The sequence below is a fragment of the Spermophilus citellus genome (genome assembly GCF_964194105.1).
Source record: "Spermophilus citellus genome assembly, chromosome: 9".
Taxonomy (NCBI): domain Eukaryota; kingdom Metazoa; phylum Chordata; class Mammalia; order Rodentia; family Sciuridae; genus Spermophilus; species Spermophilus citellus.
This window is the reverse complement of record NC_138191.1, coordinates 11300710-11327848: the sequence shown is the minus strand read 5'-3', so window position 1 is coordinate 11327848 and position 27139 is coordinate 11300710. Positions and strand designations below refer to the sequence as shown.

At 49.9% G+C, this 27139-nt stretch overlaps 1 protein-coding gene across 2 annotated transcripts in view; it reads right to left on the bottom strand.

Moving 5' to 3' along the window:
* Nucleotides 1–26815, bottom strand: part of LOC308655984 (sodium/potassium-transporting ATPase subunit alpha-2) — a 26825-nt gene extending 10 nt beyond the window's left edge. Inside the window, exons 1-24 of one of the 2 annotated variants that reach the window (XM_081306525.1) lie at nt 26657–26815; nt 21426–21530; nt 21183–21242; nt 19002–19205; nt 18191–18304; nt 17817–17951; nt 17004–17121; nt 14821–15089; nt 13807–14005; nt 13320–13429; nt 13004–13138; nt 11905–12094; nt 11594–11769; nt 8957–9093; nt 8078–8228; nt 7815–7983; nt 7445–7599; nt 7096–7219; nt 6615–6760; nt 6273–6403; nt 3273–3374; nt 3054–3145; nt 1996–2061; nt 1–1332 (exon numbers count right to left, since the gene is read on the bottom strand). The exon at nt 1–1332 is cut by the window's left edge and continues 10 nt beyond it. In XM_081306525.1, the coding sequence (XP_081162651.1) occupies nt 2033–2061; nt 3054–3145; nt 3273–3374; nt 6273–6403; nt 6615–6760; nt 7096–7219; nt 7445–7599; nt 7815–7983; nt 8078–8228; nt 8957–9093; nt 11594–11769; nt 11905–12094; nt 13004–13138; nt 13320–13429; nt 13807–14005; nt 14821–15089; nt 17004–17121; nt 17817–17951; nt 18191–18304; nt 19002–19205; nt 21183–21242; nt 21426–21530; nt 26657–26668 (3063 nt within the window). In that variant the 5' untranslated portion in view covers nt 26669–26815 and the 3' untranslated portion in view covers nt 1–1332; nt 1996–2032. Of the gene's footprint in view, nt 2062–3053; nt 3146–3272; nt 3375–6272; nt 6404–6614; nt 6761–7095; nt 7220–7444; nt 7600–7814; nt 7984–8077; nt 8229–8956; nt 9094–11593; nt 11770–11904; nt 12095–13003; nt 13139–13319; nt 13430–13806; nt 14006–14820; nt 15090–17003; nt 17122–17816; nt 17952–18190; nt 18305–19001; nt 19206–21182; nt 21243–21425; nt 21531–26656 lie in introns of both variants that reach the window. The other variant, XM_081306524.1, reaches the window with a different exon arrangement.
* Nucleotides 26816–27139: the final 324 nt, after the last annotated feature.

The following is a 27139-nucleotide window of genomic DNA, read 5'->3' as shown; positions in this document are numbered from 1 at the left end:
TAAAGAAATGCAACTTTATTATTTTCAAGTACATATGTAGTACCTCAAACTAATGCCTTACAAAAGGTCACCAGTAAAGACCTTGTAGATGTTTCTTTAACAATTATGTCAGAATTGATGATAATTAGCCCATGCATTTGCTACTTCTAAATGGATGTTCTTAAAGTGCCTGAAAAGTATTGTTTTAGGGAGAGTAAATATGCCACTCCTAGCAATATTATTGATGCTCTTAATTTACTAAACAAAATGCCGTATTTATTGATTGTGCAAGATGAACTTTTGTCCACAGTCAATAATTTCAAATTAATCAGACCCAGATAAATATGGTTTCCCATTCAGATTTCCAAGCCCAAGGCCATGACTCACTTATTTCAAGGTGCTTCTGATAAAACAAACTTCCAGTGCAATGAAATGCAATGAAATTCCAGTGCAATGAAATGGTAGCCGTTGGCAGTCTGTTTACAGGCCTGACCTAATGTTTGTCTTTTGTGCTTCCTCCCTTTCTGCCTTAGGCCGCCCATTTCCCCTAGGCATCTCTCTCTCTCTTTTGCATGGCTCAGGTAGGTGACCCTGTGCATTCCCAATGCCTTCTGAGCCAGGCTTAGAGAAGGGGCAGAGGTGCCTACAGAGCAAAAACGTTAAGTGGAGAGGGAGTAAAGAAAAGCTCTACCATAGGAACATGAAACCAACTCCCTGTCTCCAGGGCAGTGGGCCCAGTGATCATCAGTGTGAAGGGCACTTGCCTGGGAGGAGTGTCCCTGCCAACCGAGAGGTCAAAGGCAAGTTTCTTAATATTTTTCCTCTTGATGTCCAAAGGTTCTGGCCATGTCATGAACTATGCTGATTCTGTGTGTCCCCGAAAGACAGGAATGTTCTGGGAACTTGTCCACCCCAATTCCAGCCAATGGCCAGGGAATGCCTTTTCCAGGGCTGGCTTGGCAGGGCCAGGGATGACATGGTTTCATCAGCGCGGGCATGAAGGGGCAGAGAGTGGAAAGGCTGGGAGAGAACTGGCAGCTGTCTGTGGTCTCAGAGCACAAGCAGTGACCAGCAACTTAGGGGGGATATCGCCGTGTGTGTGTGTGTGTGTGTGTGTGTGTGTGTGTGTGTGTGAAACAGCTGGAGTTTCTGTGACATCTGGGCCTGCTGGACTGAGAAGACCACTAGAGAAGAGCCAGTAGGACACACAGTGGCACACAGCGTGGTATCCTTGGAGCTCCTCAGATTGCCTCCTGGTCCTGCTTCTGCTGCTACTCTGAGGAGCTGTGAATTTGGTCTGCTGGCGGGGTATTCTGGAAGGTCAGGACACAGACCTGGAGCCCACCTGTCCACCTGAGGACTCAAGACACATCAACCAGCTGCCGTTGGTGCTCTCCTCTTCTGCCCCTCTTCCTGAGCTATCTTTCTCCTCTGGTCAGGACCCTAGTCTCCCACTTGCCCACCCAGGTTCCTAACTAGTCCTGGGGAACAGGCTCAACCTCTCCAACCAGCTTCTCTATATGGCCTCAGGCTCTTGTGCTCACAGGAGGATACTTTGATTTCAAGAGCTGAGAGAAAGCAGAGGAAGAGAGCAGGAAAGATGTGAAGGAGGGCAAAAGTGGGGGGATTGGCGAGGCTGGAGCCATAAATGGACCTAGGAAAACCTGAGAGGGTTTCCTCCTCTCGATTAGACAGCCCCCTGCCCTTGGATGTTGATCTGTTAGAGTAGGAGGTGGGAGTGAAGGGACAGGGCACCAGGAGGGCTGGGGCAACCTCAGTTCCTTGGGACAAAATAGACAACACTGGGGAGAAAGGACCTGGGGAGGGGCACTGACATGCAGTGTCTAGTCCACATGTTCACAGTCAGGTCTATGGAGCAATCACCCTAGGCTTATCTACCTACCCCGCCAACTGAGGCTACTAAGTTGTCTCATTTTCTCTTCTCAAATCCCCCAAATACCACCCCAGTTTTTTCCATCCGTCCCCATCACCATCTCTGCAACACCTCCGAAGCACCCCATCTCTCCTGGGCCTGGTTCTTCTTCCAGTGGGCTTAGTAGTACGTCTCCTTCTCCACCCAGCCTGTTGGAGATGGTGGGGTGAGGGTTGCTGTCAGTTCAGAGGGAAGTTAGAGTTCAACTGCCTCAGGGCAGAAGGAGGGAGGGGGAAGGAGAATTTGCCTGCAGGGGAGACTTGCATTTAACCCACTGGTGGGTCACGCTGCAAATTCCAGCTGGGCTGTTCAGGGAGCAGGTGAGTCAGAAGCAGCTGCCCCGCTGGAGCTGAGAGCAACTCCGTCATGGGGTGGTTCGACAGTTCTTCTGATTTTTATGAAGTCAGAAATTCAGATTTCATGTCAAAGTCCCTAAGTTTTATATATATATAAATATATATATATATATATATATATATATATACACAATATATATATATACAATATATATATATACAATTTTATATATATATATATATATATATATATATATATATATATATACACAATTTTAAAACCACACACACACACACACACACACACACACACACACGCACGCCATACTGGACACGTGAAACCAAACACTATCCATGAACTGTAGGTCATTCATTTTTAACTTAATAAGCCATCAAAAATGCCCACAAAAATTCACAACTTGTTGGTTGATGCCTGGGTATTCAGAGACCTAGTTTCTAGTGCCAGTTCTGCTATTCCCTGATTTATCACCCTAAACAAATTCACCTCTGTGTCTCCTCTCTTTGTAAAATATGGAGGTGAATAGGTGACCTCAAAGGGCCCCTCTGATTCTGATGTTCTGTGATTCCAGGTGGAAGGTGGGAGTCTCAGAGACAGATGGTGAATTAGGCAGAATGCGTTAGGTGGGATGTAGAATCCCAGAGGTCAGGGAGTGGGTGGGTTCCATAGAGTCAGGGCTTCTGAGACCTGGATCTGGGGGCTCCGAGGAGCAGAAGCGGGGATCTTGGTGGGGTGGAGTCTGGGTGTATAGCCCTGGAAAGAGGTAACCAACCCATTGTGGGGGACCGCTATGCTGGGGGCCCAAGTGGGGCATGTGGGTACTTACCCCCAGGATATCTCCGCAGGATGAGCTTTCGGACCTCATCGTAGATGAAGATGAGGAGACTGTAGGGGAAGGCACAGAACCACCAAGTGACCCTGAAACAACAGGGAAGAGTGTCAGGAGCATCAGGGTTGGCAAAGTATCACACAGAGTAGGATTCAAGTAGATTCTGAATCCTGGAGGGGCCCACTACTCATTCAGGCTGCCCAAAGAGACACTTACTTGAGCGGGTACATGCGGAGAGCAACACCCATTCCTGGGCAGTAAGACAGAAAGGCAGCTAGTGCTGTCTCCTCTAGGAGCCCAAAAATCAGGATTTTGTTCCTGAAAAGGCAAAGAAAGGAGCTTAAGAAGCATTTTTTTTAGAAATACTTTTTTAGTTGTAGATGGACTCAATACCTTTACTTTATTCATTTATTCTTCTGTGGTGCTGAGGATGGAACCCAGTGCCTCACACATGCCAGATGAGTGTGCTACCACTGAGCTACAGCCCCAGCCCGCATAAGTAGCATTTTAAGGGGGATCAGGAGGGAGAGACCCAAGGATACCCCTGGGGATGGAAGAGGAGAGGAGAAATGTAAAGGAAGGGCTATAAATGACAGCTTCCTGTGTCCCCTTCAAAATCCTCATGCTTTATAAAACCAAAGAAAGATTTTCTCTTCTCCAGGTGTGGTGGCAAACGCCTGGCTGAGGCAAGAGGATTGAAAGTTCTAGGTCAGCCTCAACAACTTAGTGAGATCCTGCCTCAAACTGAACAACAACAACAACAAAATATATATATATATTTTTTTCATTTTTTTTCTTTTTCTGCTTATTGAGTTGACCTGCACTGGTTGTGTATCACACACTTATTCCTTCATTAAATAATTGTTTCTTCTATGCTGGATGACGTGCTGTGTGATGCAGTGGTCAACACGGGGCTGCCCTCAGGCAGCATAAGTCTTATCATTGCTCCAGGCACATGGTCTGGGAAAGTAGTAAGCTACTCCTTTGATGCGGAGCCTACGTTCGTCCTATTGGATGAAGAGGATGTTGTAGAGTCCTTAGCCCAGGGGAAGCTCATGCCCACTACATCAGGACTGAAAAGCGGGACAGAATAAGGTTTAGATGGCAGTTTCTGGAGTCACAAAGGTGGGGTCTATCCCCAGCTCTGCCACTTCCTGGCTTTGGGTGATAAACAAGGCTTAACTTCTGAGTCTCATGTTCTTTCTCTGTAAAACAGAATTTTTCACCTTTATATCATGGAACTTCTGAGGAAAATAAGAGAGCACTACCTGGAAAGCTCTGGAACATAGAACGCTTGGTCATACTGTCACTCCCTCTTCTGTAGGCTCATGTACAGTACCCTTCATGGCTTGAGGACTCCCCAGCTGTGTGATCACCAAGGACTATCTTGTTTAATTCTTCCATAAACCCCACATTTTAATTAATCTTTGTCTCTTCAGTTGCATTAGTTAATAAGTAATTAATATATTTCCCCACTGAAAACTTATTAGACTTAGTCATGGCTTCCAAGCAGAACTGGGGATTAACAAGCAATCAATGAACATCATGATATGTTTTTTACTTTTGATTGAGAACATGGTAGCAAGCCTGGTAGCCTTCTTATAGGTAAGTATTTGATAAGTTTTTTTTTTTAATTTTATGGTAACTGTGGATTGAACCCAAGGATGCTCTACCACTGAGCTATATCCCCAACCTTTTTTATTTTATTTTGCGGGGAGGGTCTTGCTAAGTTGTAGAGGCTGGCCTCAAACTTGTGATCTTCCTGCCTCAGTCTCCTGAATAGCTGGGATAACAGGTGTATGCCACTGCATCTGGCTCAATAAACCTTTTAAAATAATGCAAACAGCATCTCTGAGGACCCCCAATGGTCTCTGGACCTAAGGTGAGGCCAATTGCTCTGAGAGGCCAAGTGCTCTGAGGCTGCCAGGTGACTTGTTGGTAATAGTATTCCTTCTCTATACCCAGCTGGACTTTCATTTTGTTTCTTTCCCACTTGCCCCTCGGATGGGCCGGACTTGGCCAGTCTTATGGTTCACCTTCCTGTATCAGCCTGGGGCATAATAAGTTCCAAGCCCCAGGACTGTACTCAATTTCTTAGACTCTCTGGGACAAAACTCACTTGGGGAATCATGACAATTAATTACAGTAGAAGAAAATGACCATCATCAGACTGATACTTTGAGCATTCCTCAACACCCATCCACGCTGGCATCACAAATTATTGAGTTCTGAACAGGTGCCAGGCTCTGTGATGGGTGAGAGATCACATCGTGAACTGGGCGCCCAAAGCTTGGGCTTGGTGGGTCTTTACCAGCTGATGGCCTTAGGCCATTTAACTTTCTTGGGGCCTCTTGTCCATTCAATGTAAGCAATAAGATCCCCTTCCTAGATCTATTGTGAGGCTAAGAGTGTCTGTGAAAAACTTTGCGTAGTGCCAGGCGTATGGTCTCACTGTGAGAAGGCCAGGGTATGCTTTCAGGTGGACAGTGGCACCACAGGGCAAGTGCTGTACACTAGACGACTTGCTGAGTGGTGGTGGGAGCACAGGACACCCTGGATTTAGGGCTGGGCAAAGGGTGAGGGTGGGTTGCACTCAAGTAAGAGATGGGGAAGGGAGCAGGGTATACAGGGATTACAAGGAGCATGCCTGTAGTTCCAGCTACTCAGGAGGCCAAAGCAAGAGGATCAGGAGTTTGAGGCCAGCCTGGGCAATTTAGTGAGACCCTGTCTCAAAATTAAAAGGAATCAAATTATGTTATCTGCATGTATGAATACAGCAAAAATGAATCCCACTATTACATATAATTACAAGGCACCAATGAAAATAATTTTAAAAAATAAAAAGGGCAGAGAATGTGCTCAGTGGTAGAGCCCCCAGGGTTTAATTCCCAGTACCCTAAAAAGGGGGAGAGAGGGGTGGGGGTGGGGGTGAGAGAGAGAGAAACTGGAAAGAAAGGAAGGTGGAAGAGACTGTAACTTTAGGAGCAAAATCTGAACTCATTGGAAACAGTCCTATCATTCCTTCCTTGTCTTTCATCTATTTCAAATCTGGCTATGGATAATCTCTGGGTAATTAAAATCGGATGCCCCCTTGGCAGACCTGGGCCCAGGGGTTTGAGTCACGTGAGCTGGCGTTGGAAGCCTGGCCTGTGGCTTGGAGAGCGAGCCCAGCGCACTCTGCCTGGGTGGGTGGGTGCCGGTTGGGGTGGGGCTCACTTCATGCCCTGCTGGAAGACGGAGTTGCGGCGGGTCTTGCAGATGATGAGGTCAGCCCACTGCACAACCACGATGCTGGCAAAGAAGGCCGTGTGGCATGTGAACTCCACCACCTTCCGCTGCTCGTAGGTCTGGGGGAGGGCGGCAGAGAGAGGTGAGAGTGTCAGAGGAAGGGGTGGGGCCAGAGCATGACAGGCCTCGGGCTTCATGTGGCCCTGTTAAACGCTGGCATCCCATTCACACTCTGCCCCCAGTCCCCGAGGGTCTCTGTGGCCACCCCAGCCAGGTGTTCACCACCCCGGCCCTCCGGACGTGTGCATCCCGTCACACAGCCCCACCCACCCATTCCTGGCCATAGCTGTCCTCCAGGTCGTTCATGGTGCGGTCATCCCAGTCCAGGCGGATCCCCAGCAGCCTCGATGGCAGGAATCCGTTCTCTGCCAGGATCACGAAGTAGGTGAAAAAGCCACCCAGGGCCTGGATCATCCCTGTGGGTGGTGGACAAAGGACAGGGCCTGGGTCAGAGAAGGAAGCAAGAAGGGGCCAACTCCTCCGGGCCAGAAATGAAGTCCCTCGGGCTGGGGTTGGGGCTCAGTGGCCGAGCATTTGCCTTGCACATGTGAGGCACTGGGTTCCATCCTCAGCACCACGTTAAAAAAAAAAAAAAGAATAAAGTTATTAAAAAAAAAGAAGGAAAGAAATGGAAGTCCCTGACTCTAGGGGAGCTGGTCCCTGTCCTGGAAATTTTCCTGAGGCTCATCCCTTCCACATGCTGGAAAAAGAAGCCTTTGAGCTTCGCTCCCCAGTCCCAGGCCTGACGCACCAATCTGTCCATACGCCATGCTGATAAGCCGCTCGTTCACCAGCTTGTCTGTCTGGGGGTTCCGTGGCTGCCGCTTCATGATGTCACTCTCAGCAGCTTCATAAGCCAAGGAGATGGCAGGGACCTGAGTGGGTAGGACGGAGGGAAGGGAGGGCATTTGGAGGGATGTGGGAGACGACTCTTAGACACAATTCAGCCCACATGTATTGACACCCTATTATCCTGTGGCCTGTGCCTGTCTTCCCTTTAACCGGTCAGCCTCCTGAGAGTACCTCTCCTTCATCTGCACCAAGCCACCCACTGTGATGACATGACTTCCTTGTCTGCCCCCTACTTCCTTTGGCCTCACCATATCTGTGCCCAAGTCAATGCAGAGGATGGTCACGGTGCCCAGAGGGAGGGGGATGTTGGCAATGATGAACAGCAGGAAGGGGGTGATCTCAGGGATGTTGCTGGTCAGGGTGTACGCGATGGATTTCTTCAGGTTGTCAAAGATGAGGCGGCCTGTGGAGAGGTCCGGAGGGCATCAGGGGGATTAGAGGAAGCATGGCTGCCCTTTCTCCTGAGGGAGGAAGGTTTTATGTTTGAGGGAACCTAAAGCAGGCTGGGGCTGCCTTCTGGAACCCTGGGTTGACCCTTTCGTGGGGGTAAAAGGTACGAGAAGCAGAGATGCTGGCTTCAGACGCCAGGTGCTGTCCCAACACGTTCAGCCTCCTCACCCTCCTCCACGCCTGTGACGATGGAGGCAAAGTTGTCATCCAGCAGGATCATGTCGGCCGCCTGCTTAGAGACGTCAGAGCCAGAGATGCCCATGGCGATGCCAATGTCAGCCTTCTTCAGCGCAGGGGAGTCGTTCACCCCGTCACCTGTCACCGCCACAATGGCTCCCTGGAGAGAAGATATGGCCGATACTTGAGGACCGAGTCCGTGCTGGTCTGACCCCTGACTTCACCCTGTCCCTGTCTCCTGCCACCCCGCTCACCTGCCTCTGACACCCCTCCACGATGATGAGCTTCTGCTGGGGAGAGGTCCTGGCAAACACGATCTCCGTGTGGTCTCTGAGGATCTCATCCAGCTGCTCCGATGTCATGTCCTTGAGGTCCGAGCCGTGGACCACACATGCTTTGGCTTCTCTGGAGGGTAGGGGAAGCAGGGACTGAAAGCTTGTGCCCAAGCCAGTCCCCCTCAAACCCCTTGCCACCTCTGGGCCCTAGGCTCCTGCTAAGTTGGGCTCCCTCTTTGTTTCAAAGCCGCTGTCTCTGAAGGCTCAGTTCCCCCATTTCTCTCTGAAGAGGTGACACTACATCCTCATGCAGCATCACCATGGGCATAAGTCCAGTGTGCCAGGTGTGTGCTGGTCCCCTCGTGCATATCCCACTCCTGCAGTAACCCTGAGTGTCGATGCAGATGGTTTTGTTGTTGTTTTTGGTACCAGGGACTCACACATGCTAGGCAAGTGCTCTACCACTGAGCTGCATCCCCAGCCCTTCCTATTATTCATTTTGAGACAGGATCTCGCCAACTTGCCCAGGCTGGTCTTGAACTTGGAATCCTTCTGCCTCAGCCTATGAGTAGCTGGGGTTACAGGCAGGTGCCACCATGCCCTGCTGGCACCCTCATCTTGTAATTGAGTAAATAGAGGTTCAGGGAGGTGAAGTGATGCCTTCAAGGTTCACAGATTGTTAGTGGAAACGTCTGGACCCACACTCAGGACTGAGGAACCAGTCACAGAGGTCAGAGGTAAGGCCCGCATCTGAAGGTCCCAGAGATGCTGTCCACACACTCACTCCCAGGGAAACTCCAGACCTCCGTGGGAGAGGATGTGTTGATTAGGAGCAAGGGGTTCCGGCAAAGGCCTCACCTGGGGTTGACTTGACTCACAGGGATGTTGAGCCGGGCTGCAATGTCCTCCACGGTCTCATTACCCTCTGATATGATGCCCACACCTTTGGCAATGGCCTTGGCTGTGATAGGGTGATCACCAGTTACCATAATCACCTGGTGGGAAGGATAGGAAGAAAAGGAGAGCATTGTGGACATTTTCACCCACTAGTCCTTTTCCAAACTCGGATAAAGACAGACAATTTCATATCTGAAGCTGGTGGGTCCCAGTCCAAATAGTGAAAGTGGGGGGGCAGTGCATGGGGGAGACCATGACACATTGCATAGTGTTCAGGGGAGCTGAGATAATTTGTTTAAATGGGGGAAAGCGTCCATGACAGAGTGCAAGTTCAGGAGGATCCCCTGAAAGAGAAGCCTCAGTTCTTTAGGATTGTTTAGATTTTTTTCACTCTTTTTCTTTTTTTTTTTTTTTTTTTTTGGATCTGGGGATTGAACTCAGAGGTGTTCTACCCCTGAAGTACATCCCCAGCCTTTTTTTTTTTTTTTTTTTTTTTTTTTACATTTTGAGACAGTGTCTCTCTAAATTGCTCAGGGCCTTGCTAAACTGCTTTGAGCTCATGGTCCTCCTGCCTCAGCTTCCCAAGCTGCTGGGATTACAGGTGTGAGCCACTGCACCCAGCCAGCCTGTTAACCTGTCTGCCTGACTTCAGCTCTCCCCCCAATCCAGTCCCTCATCCGTCTAGGAGCCTTGAAGCCAGGCCGGTGACATCTGGGTCTTTTGTGACATACAGGATAAAGGCCAAATCTGGAATCTAAGTAAAGTTGTTCCAACTGGTCCTGATCCAACATTCCCATCTCAATCCCCAGGGCTCCTCTGCCATCTCTCCCCCAACCCTGCCCCCTCCACCTGCTCTGGTCCCATACAATGTAGCCATGTCAGGGCACATGCTGTTCCCCGGCTCTTGCCATGACTTCCCTTCTCTGACTGCCTTACAGAATACCCTTCAGCCTTCAAGGCCCAGATCAAGTGTCATCCCCTGTGTCGAACATTGTCCAGCTCTCTGCGTTAACTTCTCCCTGATCTGACCTCCCACGGAGTCCTTGCCCAGGCCACCATGATTGAGGCATCTGAGCCAGGAGGAGGAGCAGGGCTTCCAGACAAGCCGGCCACGCTTCATATTCTCCAATCCACCTCTTTCAGCAGTTCTATTTTGAGCAAGCTATTTAGCCACTTTGAATTTTCATTTCTTTTTTAAATGGAGGTAATGATGTTTCCCTTAGAGACCGAGTGTTCAGGGTGAGATTCAGAGTCTACACACACACACACACACACACACACACACACAGTACCAAGTCCTCCGGTGCGATGGTTGAGAAATAACAGGGGGCGCTGGGGTTGTGGCTCAGTGGTAGAGCACTCGCCTGGCATGCACGAGGCACTGGGTTTGATCCTCAGCACCACATAAATGTAAAATAAGGATATTACGTCCATCTAAAACTTAAGAATAAATATAAAAAAAATAGCAGGATTTGCCTTGGTTCAAATTCTGTCTCTATGACTCTATGTGTGACCTTGGATTTGTTCCTTTCCACCTCAGTTTCCCTTTCTGTGAAAAATGGAAAACACTGATGGTTACTCAGAGAGCTATTATGAAGATTAAATGAGATCGTGGAGGTTTATTGCTTATAATAGAGCCTGACTCATGTAAAAATTTAAACAACTGAATTTTTGCAGTGCTGGGGATCCAACCTAGGGCCTTAAGCACTCTACCACTGAACCCCAGACTCAGCCCTAATTGACTGTTTTTATGAGAGTACCTGACCCATAATAGGAGCTTGATGACCTAACTGTTCTGTTTGTCCTGTGATGGGCTGTAAATGCATCTGACTCCCTCGAGGGACCAGAGATTGGAGGCCAAGCCCTTCCTGAGTCTCATTCATCTTTGTATCACCAGTGCCTAGCACAGGACCTGGCACTCTGTAGATGGCCTAAGTGGCATTCATTTAGGAGCATCTGAGATGTTGAAAGAAGAAGAGTGAGTGATAGTACCAGAGTGGAGGACCAGAAAAGGGGGATGGTAAACAGCTGTCTTGGAAACAGGAAAGTGAGAAGATGGAAGAAAGGTTTTGGTTGTTGACTCCAGTGCCTTGCACAGTGCCTGGTATACAGTTGGCAAACAAATATTTGTTGAGAAGAACTTACATAGCACGGAGGAGGGAGTGGTCCGTGAGAAGCCAGTGCAGTTGGGAACGGTATGGGGATGTTTATGGGGTGACGGGCTCAGTGACTGGGGGCAGACAAGAGCCTGCTGATCCCAGTGCAGACGGTTCGAGAGTGGGCAGGAGTGGGGAAAGGCCAGACAACCAGGGCTCCAAGGGAGGGGAGCCTGCCTGTGCTTGCAATCAGGAGGGCAGGCTGTGGGACAGTGAGCTGTGCCAGGGAGGCAGAGGATGGCTCGGGAAACTGACCACTCCCAGCAAAGAGAGGGCAAGAGCTCCAGGCCGAGGCCTACTTCTCCCTCTGGAGGGACAGCTCCTCTGTGTCAGTGGGAAGGCAGCCCCGTGGGCTGTGTCTCTCAGCGCAGCAGCTAACTGCAGTCCCTTGACCTTCGGCAGGAGGGCGGTGAGGACAGAGGGGAGGAAGGGAAGCCGGTACCTTAATGCCTGCACTTCGGCACTTGCCCACAGCATCTGGCACAGCTGCCCGCGGGGGATCAATCATGGACATGAGCCCCACAAAGCAGAGCTTCTCCGTAGGAAAGTTCAGTTCATCTGTGTCGAACTTGAAGCCCCGAGGAAACTTTCCAGAAGGCAGATTCAGATGACAGAAACCTGGGGGTGGGCGGAAGGGAGGAGTGAGGGCCACAGAGTAGCTGCCTGGGCACCCCCAGGGGTCCTTGCCCCAGGGACACCGCAGAGGCTTGGGAGTCCCTTTCTCAGCCCTGGGCCCCTTTTCTGCCCCCTCACCCAGCACACGCTCCCCCAGTCCTCCCAGCTCCATGTAGGCATTTTGAAAGGCGTCTTGCATCTCCTTGTCGAGAGGGATCTCCTTGCCCTGCACCAGGATGGTGGAGCACCGGTCCAGGATGCGCTCTGGGGCCCCCTTCATTACCAGCACATGGCTCTGGGGGCTGTCTTCTCGCTCGTGGATGGACAGCTGGAAAGGGGGAAGGCAGTTACGGAAGAGGCTGTATGTGTCTTGGTGGGCTCCACTGCCCAGCACAGGACTTGGTTCAGAGCAGTGAGCTCTGGTAAGGAAATCTCCTTTAAAAAATCCAATCAAAGAGTGTCAACACAGGGAGAATCTCTGTGTGTAAAAGGGTGCTCTTGCGATCTGAGTGAGAGTTGCTTCCGTAGGACATTCAACAAATAGTTATTAAGATCAGTTAAGAAGCCAGGCATGGTGGTGCACACCTGTAATCCCAGTGACTTGGGAGGCTGAGGCAGGAGGATCATGAGTTCAAAGCCAGCCTTAGCATATTAGCAAGGCCCTTATTAATTTAGTGAGACCCTGTCTTGATATAAAAAATTTAAAAGGGCTGGGGATGTGACTCTAGTGGTTGAGCATCCTGGGTTCAATCCCTGGTACCAAAAAGGAAAAAGCAATCAGTTAAGACAGGCACTGTGCTGGCAAATAGATGGGCCTTGTGACCATCCCCCAATCTGTACTGGGAGGCTTTACCTTCATGGCTCATAGACATTATAGCTGAGGCTGTTCTTAGCATGTAGCGGATGTCTAAAAACTGATGATGGCTACCATAAGGGAATTAGAGAAGCATGCTTCAGTTAAATGGGATGGCAGAGCTGGAGGACTCTGGACATGGATGGGGAGCTATGGGAAGACGAGTTGGGAGAGTGACAGTCTGCATGTGTAAGGGATGTAGTAAGGTCTGGGGGTTAGTGGGTGATTGCAAGTGGGTCAAGCAAGTGGTTCTGGGAGTGAGCAGGGATGAGAGGACATGACCTTCAGAGGCCTCATTCATTCTTTCTATTGATCCCCTTTGGCTATAGCCACTCTCCATAATTTTTCCCTTTCTCTCCCTCTGTCCTAGAAGCCCATCCAGACCTGGTACTTGTTGGTAGAGTTGAAAGGAATCTCTGCCACCTTGGGGTTCCTGTCCCTCATCTTCCTCACTGAGCCACAAGACAGCTCAATGCACTTGAGCAGAGCTGACTCAGAAGCATCACCAGCTGTGTCCCGCTGCCAGAGAGAAGAGAATTTCGTGTCACAGTAGGGGGAGGAAGGGAGTGGATGACTAGAGAGGAGGGCACTCAAGTCCCCAAGGCAGCCCCACAGGGTGTGAGGGGGAAAGCTGGGCACCACAGGGGGACTCTGGAGACATCCCCCGACACACCTGCTGTGTGGCTGGCTGACTCCCTACCTTGGACACAGAGATGTTCTCCTGTCCAGCCTTGAACACAGCGCGGTTACAGAGACCAGCAATCCTAGAGAGGGCTGTCCACGTCGGGGATCGTTTGTCAAAAGTGGCCCCTGGGAAGAAATGAGGGAGAATCAGTATCAGTAACTTGGCTCCCGTGTGTGTGTGTGTGTGTGTGTGTGTGTGTGTGTGTGTGTGTCTGTGTCTCTGTGTGTGTCTGTGTGTAGTCCTGGGGACTAGACCCAGGGGAACTCTACCTCTGGACTGCATTCCAAGCCATCTTTTAAAATGTTGACCCAGGTCTGGATAATTGCCAAAGCTGGTCACAAACTTGCAATTTTCTTGCCTCGGGCTCCTGAATTGCTGGGATCACAGGTGTGCACCACCATGCCTGCCTTCGCCCCCCTTTTAGAACCCGTATCTCACCCCCAGCCACCCTGCCGTTGTGACGCCCTCCGTCCCCTTCCGTCCCCCTGGAGCGCCCAATCACCAGACTGATCCTCAGTGGTGTCAGCCTCATGGATCTGGTTGTCAAACCACATGTGAGCGACGGTCATGCGGTTCTGGGTGAGGGTGCCCGTCTTGTCTGAGCAGATGGTGGACGTGGAGCCCAGCGTCTCTACCGCCTCCAGGTTCTTCACCAGGCAGTTCTTCCGCGCCATGCGCTTGGCTGTCAGGGTCAAGCACACCTGATTGAGAGAGAGGAGAATTAAAAAGGGTTAAGTTTGGAGCTACGGATGTCCATGACCTTGTCCTAGACCATGGCTCTATTTTGTCTTCCTTCCTCCTTGCAGCGAATAGTGAATGTGTTCAACTTCAGATGTGTTGAGTTGGGATCGTAGGTGTATGTTAGGGTTAAGTGACCAGCAGGGGGTTGAAGATATCAGACTGAACTCCAGAAAGGGAGTGGGGATGTGACCGCCATCCTCACAGAAGGTGCACTAGAAACTGCGGGAGGAGATGGGTTCATTCTGGGGGTACAAGGAGAAGAGCAGAAGGCTGAAGCCCCATAATCAGAGTAGGGGATGGAGGAGAAGAGAACCAGGAGAGTGACCCACCACAGCACTTGAGGGAGGACAGGATTCTAGGAGGATGAACAGCAGTATCCATTTCAGCTGCAGAGTTACGGATGGGAGCTGAGAAAAGGTCACTGGATCTGCTGGTTAGTCATTTGTGACCTTTGAGAAAGCCTTTGCAGGCAAGTTGGCCAGGAGGAGCCCCAGCCGGCAGCAGAGGGATGAGCACATGGTGAGAAAAGGTGACCATAACAAGCTCCAGAGGAGAAATTCAAGGGCCCAGATATACTCCAACTCGAGGCTTTTCAGACTCAAACTCTGAACCATGAATCTATCACATGATCTCTCAGTACAGCACCTGATATGGGACTTTAGGCACTCGATATTAACAAAAAAATGCTGAACGCTAATAAGCACTTGTGCCTCTGTCATTTTGAGGACAGGGTCACGAGGGCCTCCCCTGGTGGTACTTCCGTCTGATTACTCACAGTCACAGTGGCCAGAAGCCCCTCGGGCACATTTGCCACGATGATGCCAATGAGGAAGATGACTGCCTCCAGCCAGCTGTAGCCCAGGATGAGGGACAACACGAAGAAGGAGACCCCCAGGAACACAGCCACCCCTGTGATGAGCTGGATGAAGTGTTCAATCTCCATGGCTATCGGTGTGCGCCCAACCTCGAGGCCTGAGGCCAGAGTGGCAATGCGGCCCATGACTGTCCGGTCACCTGTGGCGATCACCACACCCCTGGCAGTGCCTGAAACAGAGGTAGGGACGCCAGGATGATGCCTTGGGGCTTTCAGGGATGTTTCTGAGCAAAGAAAACCATGAGCTTGAGAACTCAGATCCTGGAGCCTGTTTTCAGTAGGTGGTACCTCGCACAGGTTTATCCTCTCTGCATAGGTCACCAATCCCAGACTTGATACAAGAGCAAATTCTTTTCTCTTATATTTGGGCCCCAGGATCAGCCTTACAAATCATTCTGAAGTTCAAAGGGAGGAGATCCGATAAATAAAGTAAAAATTGCCTGCAGCATTTTAGTAAAATCAATCTTGATACTATCCAAAAGCATATTGTGAACACAAAGCACTCATTATGGATTTTTTTTTGTGTGTGTGTGTGTAATCTCAAGATTTGATTTCTTGATGTTTGTTTCACGTTTCATGAATTTCTGTAAAAGGAGCTAGGTAATTATTAACTCTTATGTGATATTACAGGGATTCTTTGGGGAAAAGAAGTGTGGTATAGTGTAAAGGATATGAAAGTTGAAGTCAGCCAAATTTGGGTTTGAATTCCTACCTAGAGGTTGTTTTAATAATTAAATAAGATAATATCATGGGCTGGGGCTATAGCTCAGGGGCAGAGTGCTTGCCTAGCATGTGTGAGGCACTGGGTTTGAGCCTTAACATCACATAAAAATAAAAAAAAAAAATAAATAAAGGCATTCTGTCCATCTACAATTACAAAAGAAATTAAAAAAAAAGATAATGCCATCATGTACCTAGGTCAGTGACTGGCACATAGTAGGCAATCAACAGCTTTTAATTCCATTCACTTCCTTTCTTCAAAGCCAGTTGCAGAATCAACAATATGAATATCTTATCAGGCATTTCCGAACAAATCAATTGTGGGAAATGTAAATTTCAGAATCTCAGCATATTAAAAATTCAGGAAATTTAATGCATGGTTATTTTTATTGCAATTCCAACTTGCTGAAGGAGGGAAACAACCCCAGAGAAACATAATATCCTGAGGAGAAATGAGTGATAGGAAGGGAAAGGTGTGGAATTTGGACACAAGGTCTCCTTTGCCCCACTTTCAGAGGCCTGCGGTCTAGTAGGGTCTCTTTTCCCCCGCTGTCTCTTACTGCCTGCTCCTTCCCTGAGTCATCCTGACTCAGCTCACTGGCTTGACCACAGAGGGCACAGGTTTCAGTTGTGTTTGGACCCCTGCCTTTAAGTAATGGCAGCTCCCAGAGTTCTTATTGACCTTTGCTGTCCGTCTTTAGAATCCCAAACAGGGATGGGGCAGATTGGGCAGCCTCTTCAAAGTGAGTCCTAATGCAGCCTGAAGAGGGACCCAAGTGTTCACCTGAAAGCTTTCCTCAATCTCCCCAGCCTGGAGCTCTGGTCAAAGTGAGGAGATGGAAGCCACTAGTCCAGAACCACAATCAATAGAAGGCATCAGTTGAATCCAGCCATCCCTAGGATCTGTCTGTGCATGTATATGTGGTACTGAGGATTTAGCTCAGGGGTAGAGTGCCAGCCCTTTTTGTGTTTTAGTTTGAGATACTCTTGCTAAGTTGCCAAGGTCAACCTGAAACCTGCAATCTTCCTTCCTCAGTCTCCCAAGTAGCTGGTGCTACAGGTGGGAACCACCACCCCCAGCCATGAGCAGGTAGGTGTGGGGTACCCTTGACCCAATACCTGAAAGCTTTGGAAACCACTCAGTGTCAGGATGGACAGGCCAGAGATTTTCCCATGGAGTCATCCTGCCCCGGCCAGTGTTCTGAGAGCACTCTGGAGGGTACTATTTCTATGATATTCAGGGCCTCCAACTCCTCAATGCCACTTTCTATGGCAGAGTTTTTACCAAGTAAGTGACATCACAGGCCCCAGATTTGGGTTTCCGTTGTGCTATGAGGAGCTCCCCTAGCAGGTCAGCTCCTTACCTTCCACGCAGTTGGTAGAGAAGAAACAGATATTGCGGGTCTCCAAGGGGTTCTCATGGGTAAACTCGGGGGAACGGGTCTGGGGCTCTGACTCGCCTGTTAGGGATGAGTTATCCACCTGAAGAGGAAAAAGTGTGTAGTCATCAGCTGGGCAGAAAGCACTCGTGTGCACGCAGCTGTCTCCTGAACCTGCTCCAACCACCCTTAATCTTCACGACAGGAGGAACAAAATTACACTTGGCCTCATCACATATTTATGGCATTACTCAGCTATGGTCCCTGCCCTGATTTGTAATCCTGGCTCTTACTGACTTCTTATGTGACTTCGGGTTATTTGCTTAACCAACAGAGCCTCCATTTACTCATCAATAAAATGGAGAATGGGAACAAAATCACTACATTGCCTACCTCCAGGGGGCACCACTAACACTATTCGTAGTCTCTGAAAATGGTGTCTCCTGAGGTTTCCCAGGGCTTAACCTGTGGGGTCACATGCACCATGCTTCAGACTGCAATCAAATAGCACTTGTGAACTTATGTAAAGAATCTGACACATAATTCGTACTCAGTACATGATCACTGTAAAGGGGCAATCAAATAAATACCCAGGGTATAGAGCATTCACAACACACAGAAACAAGGCAACAGTGCAAAAGAACCATCTGCCATTAGAAGGTTCAGCTGGGAGACCCAGGGGAGGAGTTGACATTAGGAATTACGTTTCCGAATTTTTAAACCTCCAAGTGGGCTACTCTCAGTTCTGTACGGTCTACTTCTTAGATCTAACCACTTGCTCTGCTGTGACCTCCTCACCTTACAACCATGAGAAGAGATGATCCGGAGGTCAGCAGGAACACGGTCTCCACCCTTTACTTCCACCAGGTCACCCACCACCACCTCCTCCGCGTTGATCTGCATCTTCTCTCCCTCCCGGATCACGAGGGCTTGCTGAGGAGAGGCCATAGGCATCTCATGAAATGCTTGTCTCCATCCCTGCTCTCACCTCTTGATGGTCTCCTCCAACCCCACCAAGGGTGAGGAGAAGCCCCCACACTCTTAACGACAAAACTAAAGACCTAGGTCCTGGTGTAGGGAACTGGAGAGTCTTTTCTATCCTTTTCTATCACAGAGCACAAGAGTCGAGAGGGGCATAAGTTGGACCATTCCAAAACCCTTATGCCATCTACCTGAGGCACCATGTTCTTGAAGGAATCCATGATCTTGGAGCTTTTGGCCTCCTGGTAATAGGAGAAGCATCCAGTGACGATGACCACAGCTGCCAACACCACACCCAGATACAGCTGATAAGGAAAGAGATTTTTTTTTTTTTTTGTACTGAGGATTGAACCCAGGGGAACTTAACCACTGAGCATATACCTAGTCCTTTTTTATTTTTTATTTTTGAGACAGAGTCTCACTAAATTGCCCAGGCTGTCCTCAAATTTGCAATCTTCCTGCCTCAGCTTCCTGAGTCACGGGGATTACAGGTGTATGTCCTGCCCCTGGAGAGGAGAGGGCATTGGAGGGATCTGACCTTTTCCACCCTAGAGGGGCAACTGTCACTCAGAGTGAATACTCAATTTCATCTTATAGGAGAGCTCGGACTTTCACCTGTGCCTGGGAGTCAGAATGGCAGGGGAGAGTCTTTTCAACCTCCTTAGATATTCCAACTCCCAATCTCCTAGGATGGAAGGGGCAGGGAACATCTCAGAGAGTTCCCAGGGCTAAGATTTCTCCAGGGGTGAAGACCCAGGGAAGAGGACAGGCCCACATCCGTGGGGGAGGAGCAGGGAGGGGCTGCAGTGTTGAGTGTGTGTGTCGGGGAGAGTGTTACAGATGCGTACTGAAGCCTCACTCCTTTATCTGCCTGAGGTTCAGGGTCAGCTACGGATCTGTGACGCGAGGCTCCTCTTCCCTGAACGCCCCCCCGTCACTGTATTGGGGGTTTAGAGTGGGACACAGGGCCACTAGCTGGGCCAGGGGTCAGGTGCAGCTTACGTTGTCATTGGACGGTTCATCCTCCATGGCAGCCTGGATGCCATAGGCCAGGAAGCAAAGGATGGCCCCAATCCATAGCAGGATGGAGAAGCCCCCGAAAAGCTGGCGACAGAACTTGACCCACTCAGGGGTTGTGGGGGGAGGAGTGAGGGCATTGGGCCCATCCCGAGCCAGAATGTCCTGAGCCCGCTGGTTGGTGAGGCCCTAGGGAACAAGGAAAGGTGTGGAAGCGTCTGGAACCAACAGGCCCTCCCCACAGCCCAGCAGCTCCTTGGCAGGGAAATGATGTCCATCTGCAGAGGAAAAACCCCACCTGGTTGGAAGGGGCTGGGGAACACGAGCAGAGACCCCACAGAGGAGGTGGCACTTGTGAGGGGACTGGAGGCCTTGCAGGCTCAAGAGGATTTTGTCTGTGGCTCCACCTCTGGTTGTTTTGGGACTGAGACACATTTTGGTTAGGACCAAAACATCTCCCTGGAGGCAGGCTGGAGATAAGCCCCCTGGAAGGAGACCTCATCTGGTTCTTCCTCATCTCTCTCTCTTTTTTTAAGTTCCCCCTTGTTACCAAGGCTACAAAGAGAGCTATACATCACTGACCATCAGACACAACTTTACACAGACAGTCTGGCCAGGCGCTGTTCCCCTGGTGCCAGGCTCATGGGTCAGATGCCCTTTTCTGTATTCCCATCATACAGTAATAAAATTCTGTTTGCAATTTTATTTATTTGTCTGTTGCTACTAAACTTTGATCAGGAATTTCTCCTTTTTAAATTTTTGGGTACTTGGGATTGAACCCAGATATCACTTAACCACTGAGACACATCCCCAGTTCCCCCCCGCTTTTTTGAGACAGGTTCTTGCTAAATTGCATAGGGACTAAGCTAAGTTGTTGAAGATGGCTTTGAATTTGTGATCCTCCTACCTCAGTCTCCCAAGCTGCTAGGATTACAGGCAATTTCTTTTTATTTATCTTTGTGTCTACCATTCATTCATTCATTTACTAAATGTGTATTGAGCACCTACTACATATCAGGAACTATGCAGAATCCATCGATGGACAAGACTAGCAAAGTCCCTACCCTTGTGGAGCCTGTGATCTAGAGAGATTATAAGCACAATAAACAAATGCATATTAATGCCAAGGAGTGCAAAATGTTGTTAAGGAAAATAAAGTAAGGTAAAGGTATGGGGGCATGGAATTTTAAGAAGGGCAGCTGATGGCTTGGGAGGCTATGGCAGGAAGATCTCATGTTTAAAGCCAGCCTCAGCAACTTAGGAGGCCCTAAGCAACTTAGGGAGATCCTGTCTCAAAATAAAAAATAAAAAAAAGGGCTAGAATGTGGCTTAGTGGTCGAGAGCCCCTGGGTTCAGTACTTAGAACCCCCCCCCAAAAACAAAAAAATAAAAAGGGCAATCCAGAAGGAGTAGAATGTAGGAGAAGGTATTGACCTACTAAATCTTTTTTATTAATACTTTTTTTTTTTTTTTTGAGACCAGAGGGTCTCACTATGCTGCCCAGACTGGGCTTGAACTAAATCTCAAGTGATCCTCTGGTAGCTGGAATAACAGGTGTGCAACCATGAGTCCCAGAAGATTAACAATACTTTAAAGATTTCAAAATGATGAACTTGACAATCTGACTGTGCCACTTCCTTGGTTATGTGACCTCGGTAAGTTACTCTCCCTCTCTGAGTTGCCTTGCTTTAAAAACCAGGCCAACAGTGTATATTTCCATAGGGTTGTTGCAAGGATTAGGGAAATGTCACTGCTATGTATGTAACAGGACTCGGCAAATTACTGTCCTAACAGGAACGGGCTACCTTACTATTCCACGTGGGTCGGTTCTGTGAGAGGTTGTGTGTCACTGGTGGGCCACCTTAGTATTCCACTCGGCTCTGTGAGAGTTTATGTCACTGGTTTCTTGGGGTCAAGGAAAGAGCCCTGACAAGAGGCCTGTGTTCTAAGGAGTCCTGGCTTCCAGGGATCACACGGTAAGAGCTCTGTACTGGGAAGCAGGGTCCAGATTCTGGTTTTGACTCTGCCACCAACTAGCCACGTGACCATGGGCAACTCTCTTATCTCTGAGCCTGTTTCCTCACCTGTAATTATAAGAACAGTGCATTATAGTCTCAAGGTTCTCCCACTTGATACACGTTTCTCTCACCTCTTGGGTCCACTCACCTTGGACAAGTCCACTTGGTATTTACGGCCCAGCTCATCTAAGGATAGCTTGTGATCATCCTGGGGAAGAAAGGTAAGTGGAGTTACTTTAAAGAAGGAGGCTGAGGGAACTCGGGGCACAGGGGTAAGGTGAGGAGCGAGGGAGAGGGCCTGGAGCTTTTCTCTGGGTGCACAGGGCTATGGGGCAGTTCTCCTAGCACAGGGCCTTCTCTATGACCCTGCTGGTTGGGCTGTGGGCCTCACCATGGCCACCTCCTTCTTCAGTTCATCCAACTCCTTTTCTTTCTGTTTCTTCTTGCCGCCCCCATTCTCTGCAGTGGTGGCGGCAGGGGAGTACTCCCGGCCATCCTGCAGGAAGAAGGAGACCACAGAGGGTCAGTGAATGTCTTTGCCCAACACCATAGTTATTGTATTTAGAGAAGAGGAGAGATGGTCAGGGATTTGGAAGAGCAAATCTTGGGGCAGAAAAGGGGAGAAAAAGTTTGGTGGTAGAATGGTGCCGGTGGAAAGGGCAGAACCGATGAACTGAGACAAGTCTGTGATTGGATGTGCCCAGGAAATGAGAACACAGGGGTGATGGGGGCACTGTCCATCCTGCTGGCCAGGATTTACAGGTGGGGTTAGGCAAGAGAACCAGGCCTGCCTGAGACTGGAAAAGGTACTTCTCAGGTCTCAGTGTCCCAAAGCACAATTGGGTTAAGTGGGAACTTGGTTCCACTTGTCCCAAAATATAAGAGATGGCATTTGAGGGGCTGGGGATGTGGCTCAAGCGGTAGTGCGCTTGTCTGGCATGCATGCGGCCCGGGTTCGATCCTCAGCACCACATACAAACAACGATGTTGTGTCCGCCAATAACTAAAAAATAAATATTAAAAAAAATTCTTAAAAAAAAATAAGAGATGGCATTTGAGAGTAAATCGAAAACTCAAATCCATGTAACTCTTAGATCTAGCCACTTCCTGGGTCATCTGTGAGATGGGATGGACGTTTTAACTATAGACTCATGAAGCCCCTATTTCCCTCTTTCTCTTCAGGGTCATTACCACGCCTCCACGGTCTCACAGGGAACTTCTGGGGAGAGTGGGGGTCCAAGAGCAGGCTAGCTTAGAGTGATAGGTTAGGGGGTGCTGGGTGAGGCCTGGCATTTGTGGCTAGTGCCCAAGAACAGTGGGTGAGAAACTCCACCGTCTTCCCCATTTCTCCTCCACTCCTTCAGGATGCAGTGTCCTCATCACACACGGGCTGCTTGGTTCCTGCCTGGTGCCTCTAGTTCCTCACTGGATCCTGAAGGCTACGCTGGGCTTTCAGGAAGGGGTTTTTCTATACCCCGATGTAATTCTTCTTTTCATTATGAAGACTGGTAGGATCGACAGCCAAAGTTTTTTGATTTTTATTTTTCAGGATTATGCAGGTTTGGGCGGGAGATAGTTTTGAAAAATAGATTGAACTGGGCACAGTGGCACATGACCATAATCCCAGCAACCCAGGAAACTGGGTGAGACCCTGTCTCAAAATAAGTAACAAAAAGGGCTAGGAAGCAAGCAGCTCAGTGGTAGAGCACTCCTGGGTTCAATCTCTAGCTCTGCAATTAATTAATTAATTAGAGGCTGACTTGGGGAGTAAAGGACATTCTCACGCATTCCCTGTCCCCCAATTGCACAGCCTCCCCCACAATTGCCATCCAGCACCAAAGGGCACTTTTTTTTTTAGTTGTTGATGGACCTTTTATTTTATTTCCTTTATTTATATGTGGTTCTGGGAATCGAACCCAGTGCCTCACAAGTACAAGACAAGCACTCTACCACTGAGCTACAACTCCAGTCCCCAAAGGGCACATTTTTAATCAAACAATGTCCACAACTTACATGAGAGTGCATTCTTGGGGGGGGGTATACATTCTATGAGTTTGAATGCATGTATATTCATACGTATCCACCATTGTGATGTAACAGGGAATTGGTTCACTGCCCTACATCCTACATCCTCTGTGCTCCAGAATAATGCATTTGATGTGTGGGGGTGGGTACCAGGAATGGAACCCAGGGTCACTTAACCACTGAGCCATATCCCCAGGCCTTTTTAATATTTGAGACAGGGTCTCTCTAAATTGTTTTAGTGTCTCACTAAGTTGCTGAGGCTGGCTTTGAACTTTTGATCCTCCTGCCTCAGCCTCCCAAACTGCTGGGATTACAGGTGTACATCACCATGCCCAGCAGAATGATGCAATTTTTAACCATCAAAGAATAGTTAGGAGCAGTCCCAGGAATATGGCGGCTGCCCTGATCATAAGAGGTCACAAAACTAGCCCATTGAGAAGCAGAAGTCTGGCCACAGGAGCAAGGTCATCTGCAGGAGGTACAGTGCAAGATGGATACCTGTTCCCAAGATGCAGTGACCTAAAAGCATATGAGCTCTTGGTGGCGTGTTGCTCAGAAGTGATCCTCTCAGAAAAAGTGACCAATAAATTATGCATTTGTCTTCATCTGAAACATCTTTGAATCCAATCTATTTCTAGCCTTCTAAGGGATGATCATATCAAGGAGACAGAAGTAGCTCAACAGAAGAAGTGGGGAAGGACTTGGGGGTAGTTCTACTTCTCTTTTTCCTAGGTGACTTAAGAAGGTTCATTTTGGGGTGGGGAGTGGCACTGGGAGTTGAACCCAGGAGTGATCTCACCCTTTTTATTTTTTGAGACAGGATCTCACTAAATTGCTGGCCTTAGACTTGCAATCCTCCTGCCTCAGCCTCCTGAATAGCTGGGATTACAGGTGTGTGCCACTGCCCCAGGTCAGAGGGTTCATTTAATTGGATGAATTAAAATTTTTTGAATTTACTAACTCTGTCTTTGGTGAGACAGGGTTGATAAAGGATGGAAACCGGGGCTAGGGCTGTAGCTCAGTGGTAGAGCGCTTGCCTTCCACGTGCGAGGCACTGGATTCGAGTCTCAGCACCACATACAAATAAATAAAAAGATATTGTGTCTAGCTACAACCTAAAAAATTTTTTTAAAAAAGGATGAAAATCAATGAAGGGACCAGAGGCAAGAAAGCAAGAAATCAGACCAGAGAATAGACAACCCCACACCCTGGAGCTTCCAGGATGGGAACAGAGCCTGGGCATGCGTCAAGGGTGGGCTGGGGTTGGGAGCCAAGGAGCAAAGCCCAGAGAAATTTTAGTACATTCAGACATGAAATAAAGTAATACAAATTAGAATAAATACATGCTTCCTAAGTCGCTCCATGCAGGGCCTCTTTTCCCTAAGCTCCCACCCCATTCTCCCACAGACCCAGAGCTTGGGACATCCCCCTCCTCCTGCCCTGGCAAAGATCTCAGGCTCCACAGCCAGGAGCCTGCGGAGATTTGGGGCCAGAGGCTACCCAGGCAAAAAAAGAAAGAGGAAGCAAGGACCCCCCCCCCCCCCACTTCTTCCCTCTCCTCCTCCCTCCCCCAACCACAAGTCCCTCTCTCTGGGTCTTGAATGCTGAAGGAGAACAGAGAGTTCTTTTTGAGAAAGCCAGAGGCTGGGACAGAGTGGGGGCAGCTGGAAATCAGCCAGCTCTCCCCACCCCCTTGAGCCTCCATGGCAGCTGGAGCAGGCTGGGCTCCCTCCCACCAGTGTCGTCCCTTCTCCTAACTCCTACACCGTCCTTCAGGGCGAGAAGCTGACCAAGTGTGATGGACTGTGTTAGGCCTTGCTCTGCAGTGGAGAGGCAGGGAAAGGACAGAAACCCGAGAACAGGGTGTGGGTAGTGGGTGCTTTCCCTCTTTGGGGGTCTCCTTAAATAGGACTCTGAGCTCTAGGGCCAAAGTCCTCCCACTTCACACCCAGCCTTTGATGCCAAAGAGACCAGGTCTTCTTCTAACTCATCTTGCTGTTGCTTTACCCGTAACTACTGGGGGTGAAGGCTCGGGGGGCTGCAGGAGTCCCAGGAGAGAAGAACAGACCGGAGAAGTCAAAATCAAATAGCTTCCCCAGCAGGACTCTGAGCGAGCGGGGATGACACTGTCTAACGCAGCACAGGGTAGGGGGGTAGCTTCCTTCTTTCTACTTGAGGTTTGCCTGACTCCATCAGCCCTGGCCTCTCTTCAAAGGCTCTGCACCTCATCTGGGGACTCCCTTTCCTTAGGGAGCTAGAGATGTCAAGGTTTAGCTGAAGATCCCGGGGTTGTGACCTCTTCCTCCATGAAACCCTCACCTCACCTCACCTCAGCTCCTAAGGGCGGGTTTACAGACCCACACCTGCTCCAGCCCACAGTAACGTCTGTGCGCCCAAGGCTTAAAAGTTTGCACATTTCATCCCCTGAGACACAAGTACAGGTGCTCATCCTGAATATCTGCAGCACTTCAGCCTAAGAGGAACATGTGACCGAGGACACATGCACATGCACGCACACACACATGCACGCACACACACGCATGCACGCGCACACACACGCAGGCACGCACACAGCGCACATTCATGTCAGGCTCAGAGTTTTCCCAGCAGCTCAACTCAGTGCAATAACACGTCCTTGCCTTCCTCTGCCAGGGACCCAGAAATTGGCCCACAGCTCCCCACAGGCTTGGTCTTCCTCATACCCTCCCACGGCTCTCCGTGCCCTTTCCCTCTGTGCCCTCTTTTGCCAGCGGTCCACAAAAGGAAAGCAGCCAGGCACAGTATGTAAAGGCACTGGGCCACTTTCCTCCATATGGGAATTTCATTTCCAAGAAATTCGAAGCCCTGTCCCTGCCTGCCCCACATGGTGTTAATCTTCCCCTTGGCAGAGCCATAGCAGGAGTGGACTGGAACTGGGGCCGGAGGGGCACAGATCTCACCAGCCTTTGGGAAAGTCCTCAAAGCCCATGGCCTGGAGGGGAGGACAGTGCTGCTGGGGACATCCAGAGGAGTGCAGCGTGGGGACTGGGGACACATCATTCCTCCTCCTCACACCCCTCCCAGTTGTCCCTGGCACGCAAGGCCCCTGGAGCTGGTGCTGGGAACTGCTTGGTGACTCTGGGAGAGCAGGATGCTCCACTGCTCCTCTCCAACCTCAGAGGGGACCCCCACGGTCTCGGGCTGGAACTCCCAGAGGAGTGGATGTTTTCAGAGGGAAGCAGAGGCAGGGAGATCTAACAGTGTCAGCTTTAGGCCCCCAAATGGGGTGAGAGACGACTGTCCTGAGGGAGACATGCACAGAAATGTGGGGTCGGGGTGCAGAGAGAGCTGGAGGGGTGCATGGTGGCCTTCACAGCCAGTCCTGGGAGGGAAGGGAGGGACAGAGGCAGGTTGAGAAGAGGCATTTAGGCCCCTGAGTGTCCGTGTCCCCTGTCAGTGTCTGGGATCTGTACGTGTGTGTGTGGCGCTGGGAGACTCAGTTCCAAGTTCAAACTATCGCACTTGGTCAGCTTCTCGCCCCCTCCCTCCCACTCCTATTCTCGTTCTTGCCTCCCTTACCCTCTAGAGAGTGGCCCCTGCTCTTTTGGGGATACTCACCCCACGACCCATCTTGGGGCAGAGTGGCTGAGGGGACCTAGGCTGGAGAGGTCACCAGGAAGATCCCAAGCCCACACCACCCGTCTGGGGCCGCCGGAGACCCTGGCAGACAGACAGAGACAGCCGCAGCAACAGGGTAGCTTTAAATAGGTCCCTCTCCCCCTCGCCCCCGCCTTCCCCTCCTCGAAAAAGAAACGTTTGTTGAAACAGGATCCCTGAGGACTCCTCCCCTCCCGCCCCTTTAGCAACTGGTCTGTTGATGGTCCGTTTTGTCCCCGCTGTGGAGTGCCCCCCTGGCTCCCCTCAACCCCCCACCCCCACCCTGGCCTGCAGCAGCACAAGGGAGGGGAGGGGAGGGGAAGGGAGGGAGGGGAGTGGGGGAAGGTGCCCTCTGGGAGCAGTCAGCTCCGGATGCCAGGATGCCAGAGGCCATGTGGTGGCCTAACCCTTCCTACTTTTCCAGGTGAGAAAACTGAGGCTTAG